The sequence below is a fragment of the Penaeus vannamei genome, chromosome 31 (genome assembly GCF_042767895.1).
Source record: "Penaeus vannamei isolate JL-2024 chromosome 31, ASM4276789v1, whole genome shotgun sequence".
Lineage (NCBI taxonomy): Eukaryota > Metazoa > Arthropoda > Malacostraca > Decapoda > Penaeidae > Penaeus > Penaeus vannamei.
Window position 1 is genome coordinate 28,916,685 of NC_091579.1, and position 20,000 is coordinate 28,936,684.

The 20,000-nt window shown below is 35.4% G+C and overlaps 3 protein-coding genes across 4 annotated transcripts in view; 2 read left to right on the forward strand and 1 right to left on the reverse strand.

Annotated features, from left to right (window-relative positions):
• Pgant7 (N-acetylgalactosaminyltransferase 7) overlaps nucleotides 1-3,874 on the forward strand; it is a gene marked incomplete at its 5' end in the record, with an annotated part of 18,891 nt that extends 15,017 nt beyond the window's left edge. The window contains 1 exon segment of the mRNA XM_070144057.1: nucleotides 92-3,874. Within this exon segment, the coding sequence (XP_070000158.1) occupies nucleotides 92-232 (141 nt within the window).
• Nucleotides 3,875-7,659: 3,785 nt separating this feature from the next.
• LOC113823748 (eukaryotic initiation factor 4A-III) lies at nucleotides 7,660-16,928 on the reverse strand. The gene is made up of 8 exons (XM_027376435.2): nucleotides 16,757-16,928; nucleotides 12,200-12,402; nucleotides 11,346-11,519; nucleotides 10,725-10,906; nucleotides 9,896-10,034; nucleotides 8,845-9,012; nucleotides 8,225-8,408; nucleotides 7,660-8,061 (listed from the first exon to the last, which is right to left on the reverse strand). Exons 1-8 carry the CDS (start codon nucleotides 16,896-16,898, stop codon nucleotides 8,045-8,047), a joined length of 1,209 nt encoding a protein of 402 aa, XP_027232236.2. The 5' UTR covers nucleotides 16,899-16,928; the 3' UTR covers nucleotides 7,660-8,044.
• A 575-nt stretch (nucleotides 16,929-17,503) lies between these two features.
• Nucleotides 17,504-20,000, forward strand: part of LOC113811457 (protein hairless) — a 16,931-nt gene continuing 14,434 nt past the window's right edge. Inside the window, exon 1 of one of the 2 annotated variants that reach the window (XM_070144053.1) lies at nucleotides 17,504-18,211. In XM_070144053.1, coding sequence (XP_070000154.1) covers nucleotides 17,800-18,211 — 412 coding nt within the window. In that variant the 5' untranslated portion in view covers nucleotides 17,504-17,799. The remainder of the gene's footprint in view (nucleotides 18,212-20,000) is intronic. The other variant, XM_070144054.1, reaches the window with a different exon arrangement.

Consider the following 20,000-nt stretch of genomic DNA (forward strand, 5'->3'; position numbering starts at 1 on the left):
GTGAAAATTTAGCAGAGCTTGAAGATTGGGTAATAAAGAAAAATACAGAGGCATGAATAAGTCTCTTACACTTTCCATATACTTGTTTCAGACAAGTCATTTGCTGTTCCACAAGAAGTTGGGGAAGTGTGCTTCTCTCCATCCACAGAATAATCAGCTGTTACTGCTTCCCTGTGACCCAGTCAACAACTACCAGAAGTGGAATTTTAAGCAAATTACCCCAAAATGGTGAAAGGGTGATAAAAAGGTTGTGCTTGTTTGTGAGTGATTTTTCCTGAGGTCTGAATTATGTTTAAATGTGTTGAATAGATAAATAAGTAAACAAGATTATATGTATGTACATACATATAGTTTTATGCAAAAGAAAGAAATCACTATTACCTCAAAATTTTAAGAATTAGGGAAAGTTGTCAGTCATTAAGTGTAGAAGATATGATAATCAGAAGTCCATTATGACTGCCAGTTGTGATTTGAATTAAATGATATTATATTCTAGTTAATCAAATGTAAGAAAAATCTCTTGCATATTGAAAGGAGAATGAACCATTCATTGAACATTGTAATATATCAATCCAAAGCTGCGGGAACATGTGATATCCATTGTAGTGTTGCTTTGTAAAATGTGTTTACACAGAGATAGCTCTGCAAGTGTTCAGCTACCAAGGATTTAATTAGTGGAAATACTTGCCTTATTTCCCCTTTCCTTGAGGTTTTGGGATTTATTTTTTTAATGCTGTTATTGATATTATAACTTATGATATTTTTAACAATGCTAATGGCAATGGAAGATGAAGAATAGTTCCAAAAATCAAGAAAAACAGATAGGTAGGACTAGTGATTGACTACTTTAAGGAACTATCTTTGTGTAAACACAATTAGTAAACTAAACTTACAGCGGGGTTGGCATGTACATGTATGTACATGTCAGCCCCAGCAGCATTGGGTTAAAGTAACATACGCCCTAGTATTTGTATTCTATTACAGTTTATAGTTGATCTATAGATATTTAATTTTATACCATGAGATTTAAGAAGTCAGGTTGTTTACTATGTTTAGTTTATAATATCCAGAAATAAACATAATTTACCATGATGATCTATGGTTAATTACAGAAAAGTTAGCTATTATTTTAGATAAAGCTTTATCAACATATGAAAATATGAAAACATTTACTTAAAAGCCGTTTTTGATAACAGAGAAAAGGAAACATGGAGAATTGCAGCTCAGTCCTAACAAAAGAGACCAGCTGCTGAACAGAAAGGAAACTGTTCCATATTTAGTAAATTATTGGACTATATATTGTATTTATTTTATGGGTTTTAGCAAATGCTAATGAATAGTTATCTGTTATCTGTTTTGTTTTTATAGTCAATAGAAATAGGTGTTGTTTCCAAGTGAATTGTTTTCCTTTTCTTTATTTTTATAGATTTAGTAAAAATATTTGATCTAGTACACTTCTTTTTGCATAATTTATAACCTTAACTTGATTATTTAAAGTGAGGAAAAATATCTCCCTCACCCTCGGGTCTTCTAAATTTATTTTAGTAACGTGCATTAATTAGTGGTAAGAGGATTCCAATTTAAATAGATTATAGGTGAATGCATATATCCTTTGATCCATATGGCTGAAGTAGACATATTTAATCCCTTGGATCCAGGTGACATGACCTTAACATCATAAAGAAATTTGGCTGACAACCAGATCATGGGAATGTGCTGCCGTGAGTGCACAAACCTCATGGAGGTTGATTAGACTTGGTGGGCATTTAGGAAGGGGCTCTAGCTTTATTTCCATCTGTAAACAAGTTTGTAATCTACCATTTGTGAGCCATGACTGGAATAGTGCTGGCTAAAGGGGGGACATTATTTCTATGTTCAGGATGCTATTCCTGACATAACAAAATGTTACTTCTTGATTTTCTTATTGCATGGAGTTGTAGACTACCTAGAGATGAAATGGAGTCTGTGCAAGGACATCAGTCTATTACTGTCTTGATGCAAATTATCAAGTGACAAATATAGATCTTGGGAAAATGGCAAAAAAAACAACTTGCAGAAGAGATAGTAACATTGCAAAGGAGAGGCAAGGAGTCTTGACAGCACAGGTAGTTTTGTGTTGACTGGGCCTCCAAGCCACACACCTGGTAGAGTTGCCATTCAAGTAAAGCACCTGGATCCAGTGGGTTAAGCATGCTGTAGTTTTAGTACTACCATGTGCTCTTTCACCAACCTTTTTATGCTTTGCCAGATGATATTATTTGTGATAAGTATTTACATGCAGAAAAGTAGTAATTCAAATCGCCTTCAATCTTCAGTCTTGATATAGAAAACTGAATGGTGCAAATAGTAAAGATGCAAGCAGTCCATTATTTTTTTGCTCATTAATTATGCTGAGGTTTGTTGTTGCTTTCTTGCTTGTACTCTATCCTCACTTTATCTCTACCTTTTTATCTCTTTCATTTTCTTTATCATCAGTTTTTCTCATCTTATTTTCATTATGTATGGTAAAAGTGGCACTGGGTTTTTCAGTTTGTATATGTGGTAGATAGTTCTTGGATGTGTTTTTACTTAAAGCTGTATTGAAAAATTTTGTGTAATTTTTTGCTTTTTGCTCATAACTTTAATGATAATGAAATGGCATCACAAATTATTGAGAATACTCTGTGATTCTTGAAATATGGACTCTTAAACATATGTTTTTATGATCTTAATTTGATTATGAATCTGCTGTTAATCTCAATGTATGTGTATGTAAGTATGAGAGCTAAGGCTTTACAGGCTTACATAGCTTACCATGATTTTTAGAAATGGTTTATTTGATTTGGCCATTGTGTAAGTGAAAAACGAATGTTTTTTTTATTTTATTTAAGCCTGCCTGCCTTTGTTTAGCTCCAAATTTTGGAATAAGATTTACCTTAAACAGTACAATCAGGTTAGCATTGGAAATTAATCAAGAAATTGGTTAAAATAAATAACTGATTATTTTTTCACTGTACCTAATCTTTCACTATTTACTAATCCCATAACACCCTATATAGGTGGATTGAAGATTGAAAAGAAGAGTGATATAATTGCATCTTAACTGCTTTAACCCCTTACTGATGGGAAAGGCTATAGACCTTCTTGAGATATTTCAGCTATGTGCCAGGTACCGTCTAACCATCATAACTTGCTCCTGCACTAGTGTGCTGTAACTCCCAGGTGGGCTACCTGGACTGGCTGCATACTGAAAGTAAGATGCATAATTCTTCATAAGGCTTGGGTATCACAAGACTTGATTTATCAGTTTAACATAAACAGAATATGGTAATTGTTTTTAGTTCATTGTAAAATAATTAAAAATGAGGTGGTTGAGGCAGAAATATGAAAATTATATGATATTCATTTGTATATATAGATTTTTTAAGTTGTAGGGCCTCTGGTATTTCTTGCAACTCAAGGGTTTTGAGCTAAGATGGTGCTGGAAGAGACAATGTACTTTTATTTATTTATTTATTATTATTTTTACCATTGTTGCTAGTTATAATTTTATTCTGCACACAGATGAAGTAGTTTGTTTTTTAAGGTGATTTTTTGTGAGATTTGTCTTATGCATGTGTAGAATAGTTAAATTACAAACTTTCTGCATATTGTTGACCAATATGAATAGTCCTTACCTTATTCTGTCCTTGAGTCCTGGGATCTCATTTAGATGGTTTTACATTTGCAATATATTTTGATTTATGTATTTTGTATGTGTATATGGGATGAAGTATCTGAAATTAGAATGTGCATAAAACCTGAGACCATATGACTTAACACAAACAGAAATGCTCATGAGTAGTTGCGCCACTTACACCCAAAGTAAATAAACTTTCAATGATACCACTGAACGTGAATATTATGATTATTTTCCTTTGGCAATCCAGCTAAGGGAGCAGGAGTAGTGTATTGTAAAGTTTATTGAATTTTCTTACTAAATGATGTACTAGGAAGATTCCAAATTATATTGGATTATTGTAACAGAATTCTGCTAATGTTGCTTAACAAAACAAAGCAAACAATTGTAATATTTTTGTTTTTTCAAAGAAGTTACTATTGAGAGTTTTGAAGTAATTATTTTTTGGAACTTGATGATAGCAAATCTTTAATGCATTTAAGCTTAAAAAAATATATATATATTGAATTCAAGTATTTTTGTAAAGAATTCCTTTTTGAAAGATATAGGGAAGGTATAGAATTGCAGATCAGATATAAGAGGTAAACAGCAGTAATGTTTTAAATCTTTTAAGTTTGAGAGATCATTATCATTGTTAGCAGTGTCAGGTTAACTGTAATTGTAAACATTTTCAACATATTATTTTCTTTGCACAAAATTAGGTTGTTACATATTAGCTTGGACATTCTGAGAGGTATTGTGAGGGTATACCCATGCTACATACTATACTCTTTGTTTGTCTGTGCTAAATTAATTTATTGAAATTTGTTTGCCTACCATATGAAGTAATATACAAACCACTGATAGTAATTGATAACATAAGAGGAACATGTGATGTGTTCTCCTTTACTCAAGTTAAATAATTAACTATATGAATTTGTTCAAAGATTTTAGGAAGCATATAACCTGGAGGCGTGGAGACAAACAGCAGAACACAAAATATGAATTATAAAAGTTAGGTACATCACTCCCTTTCTCATGTAAATATCCTGTGTGTGTTTGATTTTTGCCACTCCTAACATTATTTCTTCAATGAAGAAATGCAATAAATGGTACAATAAATTACCATTGTGCAATATCAGTATCAGTAATTAACAAATTTATTACTGAGTATATCTGAATTATCATGTATTTTTAGCCAAACACATGCACCTTAAAAGATTTACACAGTAGTCAAAATTGTCTGTCAACAGATGTTTCAACCTCAAATGCATTGGTACTTCATCTCCTTTTACTTTTTAGTTACAAATACAAAATTTTAAGAAATGCAAAAATGTTTATTAATGTAAGATGGGATAATATGAAAGCTACAATGGTAGATGATTCCAACTATCAGCATGGAGAAAACAGATCAAGAATGCCTTTTATATAACCATACAGGTCTGTGGTAAGGACATGACAATCATGTATTAATGAATAGTTTTTCTTGTTAATGTTTTCAGTAATCTTATTCCATATGCTTAGTATAAAATAACTAATTGGGCTTGAAATATTCATACTTTGGACTATTTGATTATTTTTGATTTCCTTTTGGATACCCAATACCTTTCGTGCACACACTGACAAATGCACATGCACATGACATGATATTTCTCTTATTTTTCTGTGATAAACATAAAAGGAGCATTGAGAAATTTTATCTAATGCACATTCCTATGGTTGAGTGTGGCTTAGGCAGTGGCATCTGTGAAAGTTGTTTAGTTTTATACTTTCAAGCATTTATCAGCAAAGGATAAAAATGTTGCTTGCATTTTCATTTTCAAATTGTACTGTGGATTACAGTGAAGAGAAATAAAGATATTTTTAACACCCTTTTTCATTATCAGATTTACCCCAGTAGAAAAGTGATATCAACATTTGAATTTTGACTGTCATGAAGAATAAATAAAATGCAATGATTTTCAATATTGAACAGGAATTTGTTTGATGACACTCTATTGGAGAACTGTAAATTAATTGATGGAGCCTAAGGACAGCCATAACATATCAGCTGTTGGCCACAACACATGTATGGGTGGAGTTTCTTACCTACTTTTCATGAAATCTAGTGACTATTATGAAAACATCACTATTGCTGTTACAGTAAGAGACAAATGGTTTACAAATGTTTGTGACGATTTTGATAAGAGGAAAACTGAGCAGTTTGTTGTATTTACAGAAAAAAATTTATCTTGGACTCAACGGTTCTAGGGAAGTATGCTGTACATTAATAGATGCAATGTGAACTTATGAAGGAACCCAAATTATTGGAAGCAGTAAAAAAAATATATATATTTGGATATACAAGATCACAGTAATTTGGGAAGGATTTTTCAAAACTTTCTAGGTCCTAGAGGCAACTGCAAAGATTTTGATTTGTAAAATTAACTTATTCTTGTTCATACAAATGAGTTTTACTTGATGGGTACAAGGACTTTATTTACCACAGAGCACTTTCAGAGTAAAACAGCCCAAATGTATGTGCTTGTAGTGGAGTGAAATAACCAGACAATGACCAAACTGCACTTAGTCACTTGCTGGTAGCCAGTATGCAGATATTGGATGAAGGCAGTCAGTCCACTAGGCACTACTGAACTGTGTAGATACAGCAGTAGTAGTCAGAGAATACGTGCATGTGCAAGAGATATATAGGTAATACATTGAAAATCTAGGCATAATAGCAAAAATATAATTATGCAATGTTAGCATGTGGGTCTGAAGCTCATTTTCTAGGCACTGTCATGTTATAAAAATATACAAGTTGTGATTTGGTTACTAATCCATCAAGGTATATGAAAGTACCATCTGGGGAAAAAGACATTCTTTTGTAATACATAGCATTTGCAGATACTGCATTTTCTCATACCTGTTTCCCAGCTTATCTTGAAAATATACTGATTGATGCCTAAGATTTTGAAGAATGACTAAATAAATTACTTGCAGGTAATAGGTAGTCTCTTTTTTCTTTCCCTTCTCTTGTTTATGGTTACATTGTAACCCCCCTCCCCCAATGCCATGCTCAATTTTATCCTGTGGGGACAGCAGATGGGGACTGAGGTCCAATGGGGGGATCACCCCTGCCTTTAACCTTGGCCCTTGCCTCAACTAATTTTGCATGGTCTTTTCTTCCCCTTTCTTTTTCCTTCTCTTCTTCATCCACTTCTGTCCACATCGTAAGTGTGAGAGCTGTGGTGAAAGGCCGTTGTACTCTGTTTGCAATTTCCTCTTTACCCTTTTCACTACCATACTAACCAATAGCGCTCTACAACCTTTGTCCTAATTGTTAATTAATCTTTAACCTTTTTGCGACAATACTTTATCATAATGCTGTATTACCTTTCGATACTATGGGTCTTTATACCCAAACTTGCCCTATTGCTCTATTTTGTAAATGCCACTAATGATGCAGCAGAAAATCTTAAATAAATAAATAAATAAACTTTGTAACAAACCAAAAATGAGAGCCTAATTATGCAGTTATGTTTTAAATACTTTCCTCTGTCAAATGCATTAATCTTTATCCCATTTTTCCATCTAAGTAGTCCATTTTGTGAAGTTTGACAGATTTTGATGAAATTTGTCAGTAATGAAGGAAGGAAATGTCCTCTTCAAATTATCTGAACAAAACATTGGTTAAACTGTTACAGAATTTTCAGTTTGGTTAATTTAGCCACTTGTTAATTTGTGTTGAATCTTTTTTTTCCCCATTTTTTCATGGTCATACTGACTTGTCTTATTTCTTGATCTTCAGACAATTAGATAAGTTCACTTTTACAAAGTTTTAAGTGCATAGTGAAGTTAAGTCATTTTGTGTAGTTCTGTACTGAAAATTAACAAATATTTATCTCTAACAATGGTAACTATTGTATCCCTTTTCATTGCAATTATGTCTATTGAAGGACTGCATATTATTTTCATATAAATGCTTGTGAAAAGCAGGACACAGGAAGCTGGTTATTAAATCCACATGGAAATACAGGGAACTAAGTCAAGTGCTTTATTGTACACTTCCAGTACAAAAAATACTAAAAATGTTTAACATGTCACAAAAAGGTGATTAAACAAAGAGTGAAGATATCTGCTTCAATTTCTTTGTCTTTCAGACTTGAATAATACATACTTTCAAAATTGAACTATGTAAGCTTTGGTATGCACAAAAACAATATAATATAAATGTTCATAAAGGAATTTGAGGTTCTTTCTAAAATTACATAACCAAGATCCATCAGAAACCATTCATTTCACTATAAAAAGGAATATCATATATTAAAGAAAAGCTACTGTGTATTCTTATTGTGTACAAATGCTTTTATGTATGGAAAATACATATCTTATCATAATGGATTTCAGGTACTGTCCCACTTCAATTTAGATTAAATCAGCAACTGTAAGAAAAGGAGAAATATTGGTTACACTATGTACAATATATTTGAAAGACTAATAAGGATTAATAAATTCAATAATGATAAATCATACAAATATTTACAATTGTCTTTGTATAATGTTACTCACAGACTATCACAAAGAAATTAATGGAATTATACTTACCATTCATGGGCATTTCATCAATCTGTGTTGAGTAGTACTGTTCAATATCTCGCAGGATACGAATATCATCATTCTTCACAAAGTTGATAGCAACACCTTTCCTTCCAAAACGACCAGATCGACCAATACGGTGAATGTACAACTCACGATTGTTTGGCAAGTCATAATTAATGACCAAGGATACCTGAAAACAACAGTGCTATTAGAACCAAAGATACCTTTTTATGGTGTAAATGTCTTGTTACTTTTAACTCTGCTGACAGGTGCTTCACACACCAGAATGGACCATGCACCAGGTGGAGTCCTTCTTTTGAGGGAAAAAAAAAAAATAGAAGCACAGAAAACAATTTCTGTTCCCTGCAATTTTAGTTGAAATACACAATTTACAGCAAAGAAGGACTGTAACTCCTCCATGACTCCTATCAAACAAACAGCTGTTTAGTGTGTACAACTCAGAGCATACTTGATGCCTACAGTATGTACAGACACCACATGGCAGCCAGCAAGAGGTTAAAACAACTTTCCAAGATTTGATTTGCTGATCTGAGATATTCTTAGTGTATTCTATCATCATGGAGCTTAATAATAAGTAGTGTTTACTCTGCCTTGGGTATAATTACCTGCTGTACATCAATTCCTCTGGCCCATATATCAGTAGTGATTAATACTCGACTCTGGCCTGAACGGAACTCCTTCATGATAGCATCTCGCTCTTTCTGTGGCATGTCACCGTGCATGGAAGACACCGTGAAATTGGCCTCTCGCATCTTTTCTGTCAGCCAGTCCACCTGATGATTGAGTAAAATAAAACTTTAGAAGAATTTATTACAATAAAAAAACACCACAAATTTTTATAGTAAGATGTACATAACAAAACAGAAAAATCTGCTAAATTAAAAATGCCCTTCAGAAAGAGAAAGGTAATATTAATACCTACTGGCCTTTTCTGAAGGGGAACTGGTATAATACATTCTTCAATCTTTTTAAAAGTTTTGCTTAAGTTACCACAGCTAATGAAGAAAGTGACAGGTTACAATCTTTGAACAGATAAAGTGAATGAAGTGCATATTAACTTTTGAAAAAAAAAAAAAAAGAGAGAGAGAGAGAGAGAGAGAGAGAGAGAGAGAGAGAGAGAGAGAGAGAGAGAGAGAGAGAGAGAGAGAGAGAGAGAGAGAGAGAGAGAAACTAGTACATAATGAGCAATTGCCTTGGTTTCATTAAAAAAGGAACTACATTTTCTTCAATTAACCACATGCTGCTGGGGATGGCAAGTGCATACATGCCATGCCCACTGTGTTTATTCAATAATTGTTTTTTACTTATAGATAGTTCCATAAGTATTAAGTTACCAATGGTCCAATGATGAGAACTACCTGTCTCACTTGTTTACCATTTTCCTTGATTTTTGACAATATTTTCTGGTATTTGATATTGTTATTAATGTAAATAACACTTAAGCAATTATGATGTTTATAATAAAAATAACAGTATAAATATTGATAGCATTGGTAAAACAAAACAAAACAAAACAAGGAAAGGTGAAATCAGGTGAGGTCACAAAGCCTACTAATTAACTCCTTTGTGGCTAAGCCTTAGAAGAGCCATCTAAGTGTAGAATCACTTCACAAAAAAATAGTTCAGGGAACACTGCATTTTCCCAATGGCACTCACCTTACGCTTCGTGTTGCAAAAGATAACTGCTTGTGTGATGGTCAGTGTATCGTACAAGTCGCACAAAGTATCAAATTTCCACTCTTCGCGCTCTACGGCCACAAAGAACTGCTTGATTCCTTCCAGTGTCAGTTCATCACTGTCAAATATTCATATGATATTGAGTAAATCATCATCATCATCATCATCACAGCAAAAATTACAATAACTATAATCAATCATAATAATAGTGATGATAATAAATACAAAAGTAATGATAATAACAATAGCAACAAAAACGACAATGCTAATGCTAATGCTAATGCTAATAATAATAATAATATATAATAATAATAGTAAAAATAATAACAATAAAGATATAATACATAATAATAATAAAAATATAATAATAATAATAATAATAATAATATAACCAATATATATATAATAACAATAACAATAATAATACAAAGTAATTCCATAATAATTATAATAAAAATAAAGATATAATATAAATTAATGTAATATAATAACATGAATGTAATGCAATTTAATATTAACAGTAACAATGAAAATAGCAATAATATAATGTAATTTCATAATTACAATAATGATAATATAATGTAATTCAATATTAATATAATGTTATTTACTAATAACAATAATAAATCTTAAAAACTATACACTAAAGTCATCTATTTGTAATGAAAATTAACAAGATGAAATCACAGTGGATTAAGCATATATATACACATATCCTCCCTGCATCAGTAGATTCATCCTTTCGAAGCATTAATGTATAATATTAATACCAATAACAATAATTAGAACCTTGCATGGGTTAACTTACCGTTTCACAAGGATACGAATTGGATCAGTCATGAACTTTGAAGTCATCTCAAGAATTTCATGGGGAAGTGTGGCAGAGATCAAGCAGACCTGGGTGGCTGGTGGAAGGTATCGGTAAACGTCATAGATCTGTTCCTTGAAGCCTTTGTTCAACATTTCATCTGCTTCATCTAGAACCAACATCTGACAAGATACAAATGTGATATTTAGAAACTTGAAACTTGACGTGCATTACACTACAAGTGAAATTTACATATAATATATTATTACAAATAATACTTGAATATACTTTAAATTAATTTATACTTTTATCTCTGCTAATACACGTCATTCACGAATTGACTTACCATAGCGTGAAAAGACACACACACACACACACACACAAAAAAAATTATACCCGTACAATAATATGTGACTGGTAAACTCTTTAAGGTTTATGAGGGCATATTGTAAGACTTACTTCAAGCTAGGATTGAAAAGGTTTATGAGGGCATATTGCAAAACTTGCTACAATTGAAAATATACCCATCTTCTTGTATTACTTTAATATGCAATTTCATTCTATCAGGTGTTTCTATGTAGCTGTTTGCATAAATGCATTTCCTAGTCTGCACTATCTTACCTTAATTGAACGGGTTCTGAGAGTGCGGCGTCTGATCATGTCAAACACTCGACCAGGTGTGCCAGAAACAACATGCTGCCCATAGTCAAGCTTGCGGATGTCTTCACCCAAGTTGGTCCCTCCAATACAGGCATGACACTGTACATTCATGTAATCTCCTAAGGCCAGAACAACCTGAAGAAGCAAAATGCCCATGTAGACCCTTGTATGTTTCCAGTGATATGTAACATATAAATCATTTCATTAGTTTTAGGTATTGTAGAACACTTTTTTCAAAATAAATTCTATAAATTCATATAGAAACTGGGAACAATATATGTAATGTTTTCAATGCATCTAAATCAGACATGGGGTACAAGTAATATGTAATAGTAACAGATTATTAGAGTTTTCAAGGTAATAGTAATGGATAGATGTTGACGACCAGGGCAACGGAAATGACTTGCCATGTGTGAACAATTTTTTGGAGGGAGATTAGACTTGGTGGGCTAAATCATTCAGGAAGGGGCTCTCTATGTTACAGGTACACCATAGGTGACCATGCAGAATGAAAACTGGCCTACTTGCCTCCATAAATTCAGACATACTTGCTTATGTGTTACCTTACCCTCCCAACAATAGTAATGCTAACCATTTTCAATGTAAGTAACTATCCTTTCAGCATGTAATATAATAATCTTAGAGTAATAGTAACAGATGACCAAGTAACAGAAATAGAAATTTAATATAAAACTACTCGAAACTAACAGTAATAAGAATATAATGGGGAACAACTGAAAGTAATATATAGTAGTAGTAATAGAAACCAGTAATGAACCCCACATCTCCTCTAGATGCTACACAAAACTACATACCTTTTGGATTTGCACTGCCAACTCCCTTGTTGGTGAGAGTGTGAGGACCTGTGTCTCACGGACATTGATGTCAAGTGTTTGTAGGATAGAGATGGAAAATGTGGCAGTTTTACCAGTTCCAGACTGGGCCTGTGCAATGACATCACGTCCCTTCACAATGGGACGAATAGCACGCTGTTGGATAGCTGATGGCTTTTCGAAACCTGTAATGATAAATATTATTTACTAGCATAATAAATAATAATAAAAATAACATCTATAAATTACTGAATGATGTGTCACTGTGTGTGTGTGTGTGTGTGTGTGTGTGTGTGTGTGTGTGTGTGTGTGTGTGTGTGGAGAGAGAGAGAGAGAGAGAGAGAGAGAGAGAGAGAGAGAGAGAGAGAGAGAGAGAGAGAGAGAGAGAGAGAGAGAGAGAGAGAGAGAGAGAGAGAGAGAGAGAGAGAGAGAGAGAGAGAGAGAGAGAGAGAGAGAGAGAGAGAGAGAAGAAGAGAGAGAGAGAGAGAGAGAGAGAGAGAGAGAGAGAGAGAGAGAGAGAGAGAGAGAGAGAGAGAGAGAGAGAGAGAGAGAGAGAGAGAGAGAGAGAGAGAGAGAGAGAGAGAGGGAGAGAGAGAGGGAGAGAGAGAGGGAGAGAGAGAGGGAGAGAGAGAGGGAGAGAGAGAGGGGAGAAAGAGAGGGAGAAAGAGAGGGAGAAAGAGAGGGAGAGAGAGGGGAGAAAGAGAGGGAGAGAGAGAGGGGAGAAAGAGAGAGAGAGAGAGGGGAGACGGGAGAGAGAGAGAGGGGAGAAAGAGAGGAGAAAGAGAGAGAGAGAGAGGGGAGAAAGAGAGGAGAAAGAGAGAGAGAGAGGGGGAGAAAGAGAGAGAGGGGGGGGGAGAGAGAGAGAGGGAGAGAGAGGGAGAGAGAGAGAGAGGAGGGAGGAAAGAGAGAGAGGGGGGGAGAGAGAGAGAGAGGGAGAGAGAGGGGGGGGGGGAGAGAGAGGAAGAGAGAGAAGGAGAGAGAGAGGGGGGGGGAGAGGGAGAGGGAGAGAGAGGGAGAGAGAGAGAGGGAGAGGGAGAGAGAGAGAGAGAGAGAGAGAGAGAGGAGAGAGAGAGAGAGAGAGAGAGAGAGAGAGAGAGAGAGAGAGAGAGAGAGAGAGAGAGAGAGAGAGAGAGAGAGAGAGAGGGAGAGAGAGAGAGGGAGAGAGAGAGAGAGAGAGAGAGAGAGAGAGAGAGAGAGAGAGAGAGAGGAGAGAGAGAGAGAGAGAGAGAGAGAGAGAGAGAGAGAGAGAGAGGGGGGAGAGAGAGAGAGGGGGGGGGGGAGGGGGGGGAGAGAGTGTGTATATATATATATATATTTATATATATATATATATATGTATATATTAGATATATATATATATATAGATAATATATATATATATAATATATAATATATATATAATATATATAGATATATATAATATTTATATATATATATATAATATATATGTATATATATATATATATGATATAATATATATGTATATATATATATATATATATATATATATATATATATATATATATATATATATATATATATAAATGAGAGTGTGTGCATATACATATAGAAATACACACACACACACACACACACACACACATATATATATATGTATGTGTATATGTGTATGTATATAGGGAGGGGGAGGGGGAGGGGAGAGGGGGGCAGGAGGAAGGGAGGGAGAGAGAGGGGGAGGAGGAAATATAACGAAGAACAGGAGAAATGAAGGAAACAACAAGAAGGGAAAGATAAGAAGAGAGGAGAGAATGAGTGGACAAACCTAAACCCCCAACAGACAGGCTAAACAGGCCTCCATGACAATGACCATGAAACTGATGTTGGCTATTGGAAAGTTTAAACAATAGCAGTCCTTCTTTTAAGAAATATATATACACCACTGGATATATACACACCTGCTTACCTTTGACCTTTGTTTAATTTTTCATTTACTTTAGTGTCAGGGTGTTTCTGGCAAAAAGAATTTGCATAACATATCATCATTCATCAGCAGATTATTATATTAGCATACACAGTATCCATCAATTGTAAAATCTGACAACTCACAAATCACTACAGGTGTAAAAGGTACAAAATATACTTGCTCTAATTTCTTGGCTACTCAAGGCCACTGTCTGGAAGGAATGCTGTCATTTCACTTTTCTCTCTTTGGCAGTCTTTTAATTCAAGTACTTTTGTATAATTATACCCAACTTAAATCAAAATTCTTATTCTAAATTATTAATAAACAATTCATTTTGTGGCTAGAAAACAAACTTATATTCATGTTGTGGCAACCTGAACTCTAGTAGCCTTTACACAGTCCTGAGTAAAGTGAAAGTGGGCCAACCAGTCAGTGAAAGATGAGGTAGGCCACTACCACCTCTTTACCCATACACCAAAAGGATGGAAATCAAGAAATATGAATGAATACTGCCAATAGTAAAATATTTTTTTGTAACTTTAACCCAGTGTATTGTTGTTTAAATGGTGTGTGGATTTCCACCCAAACAATAAATCAATAACAGTCTTTTATTTAAATTCCAGTCTCACCTCTAACATTTCTCTCTTTTTATCTGTATATACCAAACCAATTAATAATCACTCATGTCAAGTCATAAACAAATAAGCATTGATAGCACAGAGGTTAAAAAAATGCTATCAAATTAAAGAGTTATTTCACCAACTACTTTTCACTTTAATGTCACACTAAAGTACTAATTAGAGAAGATAGATCAAATCCTACTATGTCAGAGACCTTGCATAGCCTCTTATATAGAATAATAATTTTCTGATAAGTATATTTTTCCTTGCATATCTCTTTACACATGCAGGCTTAATTTTTACAACTTACGTATTTGTTCTGTAAATGCAAAATATAGCTGGGAGTTTTTTTTTGTGTTACTGTGACTGACAAGCACTTAAAATCTAACAAATGTAACATATAAGCTTGTAGAGAGCTCCTTAAATATAATATCTCCTAAATTACTCCAGACACACAATAGCATATCAAACTACCAACAAAAATAGATCTTCAATAAAGGTATCCTGAAGTATAACATATACCACACAAAATTACTGTAACATTGCAATCCTATTACACTGTTTGGTTGCCTTAAAATGGATTAGCATTTGGTCTGTAAAATCCCCAAAACATGACTTTTGTCCAAGCAAAATTGCAAACCTTTTTCCGCCTATAACAATTCCTAGCCAAGATTCTATCAGTTTTAAAGGAATTAACATGTATTTGCACTTGAACAAATGCAGTTTATTTAGTTCTAGAAAGGTGCTAATACTGAAGTCTAATAAACATTGCTGTCTTATGTAAATTATTCCACACTATGCATATATTTGTTATGTTTAATCATGCACCTAATACTAGTTCTAGCTCTAATCTAACTATACATACTAATTGTAAGATAGGTTACATCTGGTACGATGCACGTTCCATCATACCATCATTCCAGTAAAATAATGATTATGCTAGCAGTTGTTGCAGACAAAAGTTTAAGAACCTGCACACTCAAAAATTAGAGATGATGGTAATCTTCTAAAACAGGCTCATATCTTAAAATCCATCGAGGGATTCCTCCAGTTCTAACGTACATACCTAATGCCTTTAGTCAGCCCTAAGCAACAATACTGGTAGCCTTCTGCATACCACCCCTTAATCCTTTACCTAGAATGCAAAATCTCTATCTGACCATCAACAAAGGTCCCAGACAAGCCATTACAACTCCGTTAAGGTAGGGGGCTATACAAGATAAAAGACCTTTTCCTGCTTGCCAGGTGCTGAGCTGTTAAGCAAATAATACGAGTTTTAAGTTATTAATATTGTGCTTATCTATTGTTTTTACTAACTAATTTTGTTAGTCAACATCACTAGCAGTCACCTGATAGAAATATAACGAGGAGATTATATGTGCCGCCATAGCACAGATAACTGATAACTGAGCTAATGATCCCCCTCCCACCAGGCAAAGTCTAAATTCCTTGAGCGGCAGGCATCTAGAATTGCATGCAAACTTAAAACTTATTTATACAGAAGGAGACAGTTAAACTGGAGTAAAAACTACATTGGGCTGAGTAGATACAAATATGCTTGAGATTCACAAAACAGCTTTCCCAGTACAGTAAGATGTGTATCAATTAAAGTTCAGAATGATACTGTCCTATTCGTACACTTCAAAGGCTGCTTTAATGGTGGATAAATGCAGATTTCCTCAAAGTTATGGTTTCAATTAACTTCCTTTTTTATCAATTGGCTTCACGAATCGGCGTTTTCACTTTTCCCCAAGAATCGCATCCAGACACCTTTTCTAACGCTAATACTCTAACGCCTATATTCAAAACTACGGTGGTGTTAGTGCATCACAACCGCGGCTATCACAACGTAGCTCTTCACTCTCCTGTCAAGACACAGTACACGGAATGCAAGAGAAAATTCGCCCACGAGAAAGTAAACATCATCACGCCGCCCGACCTCCCGATTTGCGTCATGACACTTCACATCAAAACCCCAACCTCGCTCTTATTTACCGTAGGCGTATATTCCACGAAGGAGGTCCTCTCTCAGTCCCATGTTGTCGAAGGTTGGGACGACCTCCACCTCTTCACTGGTCTCGAACTCGACATTGGAGAGGTCTTCGGGGATTACTCTTCTCACGCGTCCTTCCGCCATGGTGTTTACTGCCGCTCTGTTCTCCTGGTCAGGAACTCCGGAATGCTGGACGGAGGAACGGAATGGAACGGTGTATAAAACGAAACGATGACAAACCTTCTCGGGTGGATCTTTTGTGATTTCTTTGAGGCTGTCTTCTTCGCAGTGGTGCATGATGTAGAATAAAAAGAGAAATTCCCTTTGGAATATTGATAGGTATTACATATATTGCAATCGTATCTCTATAACATATTTTTGTTTGAGGTATAATTTTGCTCGTCGGTTTAGATATTTGACAAGATATACAAATATAATCAACAATTTTATGATATATGTCATATTTGATAGGATGTTCATGCACACAGTCCTATTTTCCTGTAAACACAATATTTGTAAGCGTTTGCGTTTGTCTGTATTTCATGATGATGTTATGCTGCTGAACTAGAAAAATTATCAGTGCATAAAGTGTGAAAAGTTCCTTGGCTTTGCCCTAGCTTTTCCTGACGAACATAAGGTTACTAAATTCCAGTTTTATTTCCAATAAAACGATATCAGAGACGGAAAAGACATTATCTTGCGCCTAAACTTGGCAAGCTTCCCTGCGGCTTTGTACAAAGGGATGCGAAACGGAACAAAATATGAAAGAAATGTTTTGACCGAAAGTTTAGTGTTGACTGAGAGACATATTACGTGAAAATTAATAGAAAGCGTTATTATTATCTGTAGATTTTATGATGACCACGTACCTGATATACACGTTAACGTTTTGATCAAGAGACCGAGGGGGAGGATGGAGTGCGCGAGTGTTAATTGTGAGAAGAATGCGGGCGAGTGGAATCGGAACTGAGGGAGAAGCGCCCAGCATCCGCGACGTCGAGGGTAGGCAGGTAATGTCGGAGATCATGTAGAGGCCGAGCTGACCATGAAGAACAAGACGGAGTTATCGAGCACGGATGTGTGTGTGAGGATGAGCAAGGCCGGGCTGGAGGGGGGAGGGCTGGGCGTGGTGGGGGACAAGAGGCCGCCCTCTCCCCACTCTCCAGCGCCCTCACCCCCCAGGAGAGCTCCCACGCCGCCCTTGCAGACACAGATCAAGTGTGAGAGCCCCATTCCCCTGATTAGCAGCCACGCCCCTTCGCCACGTCCACTGGTGTCACCCCCAGCCACAGGCCCCGGGGCTGAGGTGAAGGGCAAGCCCGGGACGGCCATCCCCAGTGGCAGTGTCAAGGGGGTTCCGCCAAGACCCAGCGAGGGAGGTGATGAGTCTGCGTCAGGCAAGGCTGTCGCTGGGGCCTCTGCTGGGAATGCCGGAGGCAGGCTGACATTTTTCAAAGGTGAGTGCTTTGTGTGGAGATACGTAGTGGTGTTGAGTAATTCCGTTTGTACTTCTCTTGGTGAATTTGTTACTCAGTAGATCATTTATGGGTGATGTAGCATGCATGATATGGTAAGTGATTTTCTGTGGTTAGTGTAGAAGAGCATAATGTGAAACTTTGCTTCATTATTAGACGGTTTTCTCTACAGTTTTTCTTAGTTTTTTAAATGCCTGTTTCCTCTTGGAAGATATATCTTGAAATGCATTTCAGAGATGTCGTCCAGAAATGGGCACGTCTCTCAAGGGGATCCACCTAACTGAGCAAAAAAATGGCACATGTCAAATCCTTCAAGAATGCATCCAAAGTCTATAGAAAAATACAGGCAGTGTGTTAAAGGCACACAGAGGAGTTATTGCTCCTCCCAACACAGAAATGTTCAAGGGCTCAAACCCTGAGAAGGCGTGGTAGCCACGGGTACCCTATGCCCCCCCCAGTATATGGCCTATTTTCAGCAGAGTTTTGCTACGAAGGAGGTGCTGAATGAGTTAAAGTCGAGTTCAAGTGGAACATCCGATATTGTGGTAACCTGCAAGTGAAGTTTGGCCATGAAATCCATGGGTAAAGGAATGCCAAACTGCTTTTGCTTGTGTGATATTGATGGTATTTGTTACTCATTCTCGATCATGAGGAAGAGAACAACTTGTCAGGACTTTCGGCTTATGTGAGAAATGAGAAAGAAGAAGAAAAGAGGAAGAAAATTAGTGACACTCTTAGAGTACTATTAGAGGTTCAAGTAAGTTGGTAATACTTATACTTATTCATAAATACCTGGTATGTTAATGTGAAAGATGTCATGAAAGATAAAACATGAAAGATATCTATTTAAGACTTTGAATGAGTATCTGAAATGAAAATATTTACTTTTCACATATTCAAATGATCTCTTATCTTGATTAGATTTTCCTGAGAATCTACATGGTTATTCTGTATAATGAAGAAAATGAACAAGTAGGGCATAAAAAGAAAGAAAAAAAAATGAAGCAGAAAGAGACAGGTTGTGATTAAATGATGATTTTTGGTTTTGCATGGCATATGACACTATGATATGGTTACATTTCATGTCACATGAGGCTTATGAAAGGAAAGGCTGTCTACAATGATTGGCGACTATTTAACCATCCATTACTTGTAGGATGAAAATGATAGAGTGATCAGTTAATAGGGAAATTTTGAGCATGGGCCTATGAACTAATATCATGAAATAGGCTCTTCCTATTCATGGACAGAGAAGGAATTTGTGTTGAAATATGTCTGGAAGCTTTAGCACGTAACTCTCATCAGTCTTTTTTCTTTATTTATTTTGTCTTGTTTAATTGCTGAGTGAGAATCATCCCTAAAAGTAGGTTGTATGGTATAACTATGTCTCCATACTGAAGGGTATGATATATCTGGTGTCCAAAAGCAAATTACCAAGTGTGCAGATTACAGTGTGCCTCACTTTTTTGGTGTGTAGGCCCTATTGACATTTGAAGGGGAAAATCTTATGTTTAAGCTTGCTGCACTAGAGTAGATGTATATCTTACCAGTATGATTTGGTAAACCATGATGATGTTAGGCCTTTGTAATGAGGGTAACTTTAGATTACATAGAAACAGGTTCTAGTACTTCCTTGTTTTGCTTACCATTCATAATGAAATAAGATTGCTAACAAAGGCCATAGGAAAGTAGGAAACTGATATACTTGATGAATATCTAAACAAATATACAGAGCGGCTTGTCTTGATATAAGCAGAGACAAAAGGATAAC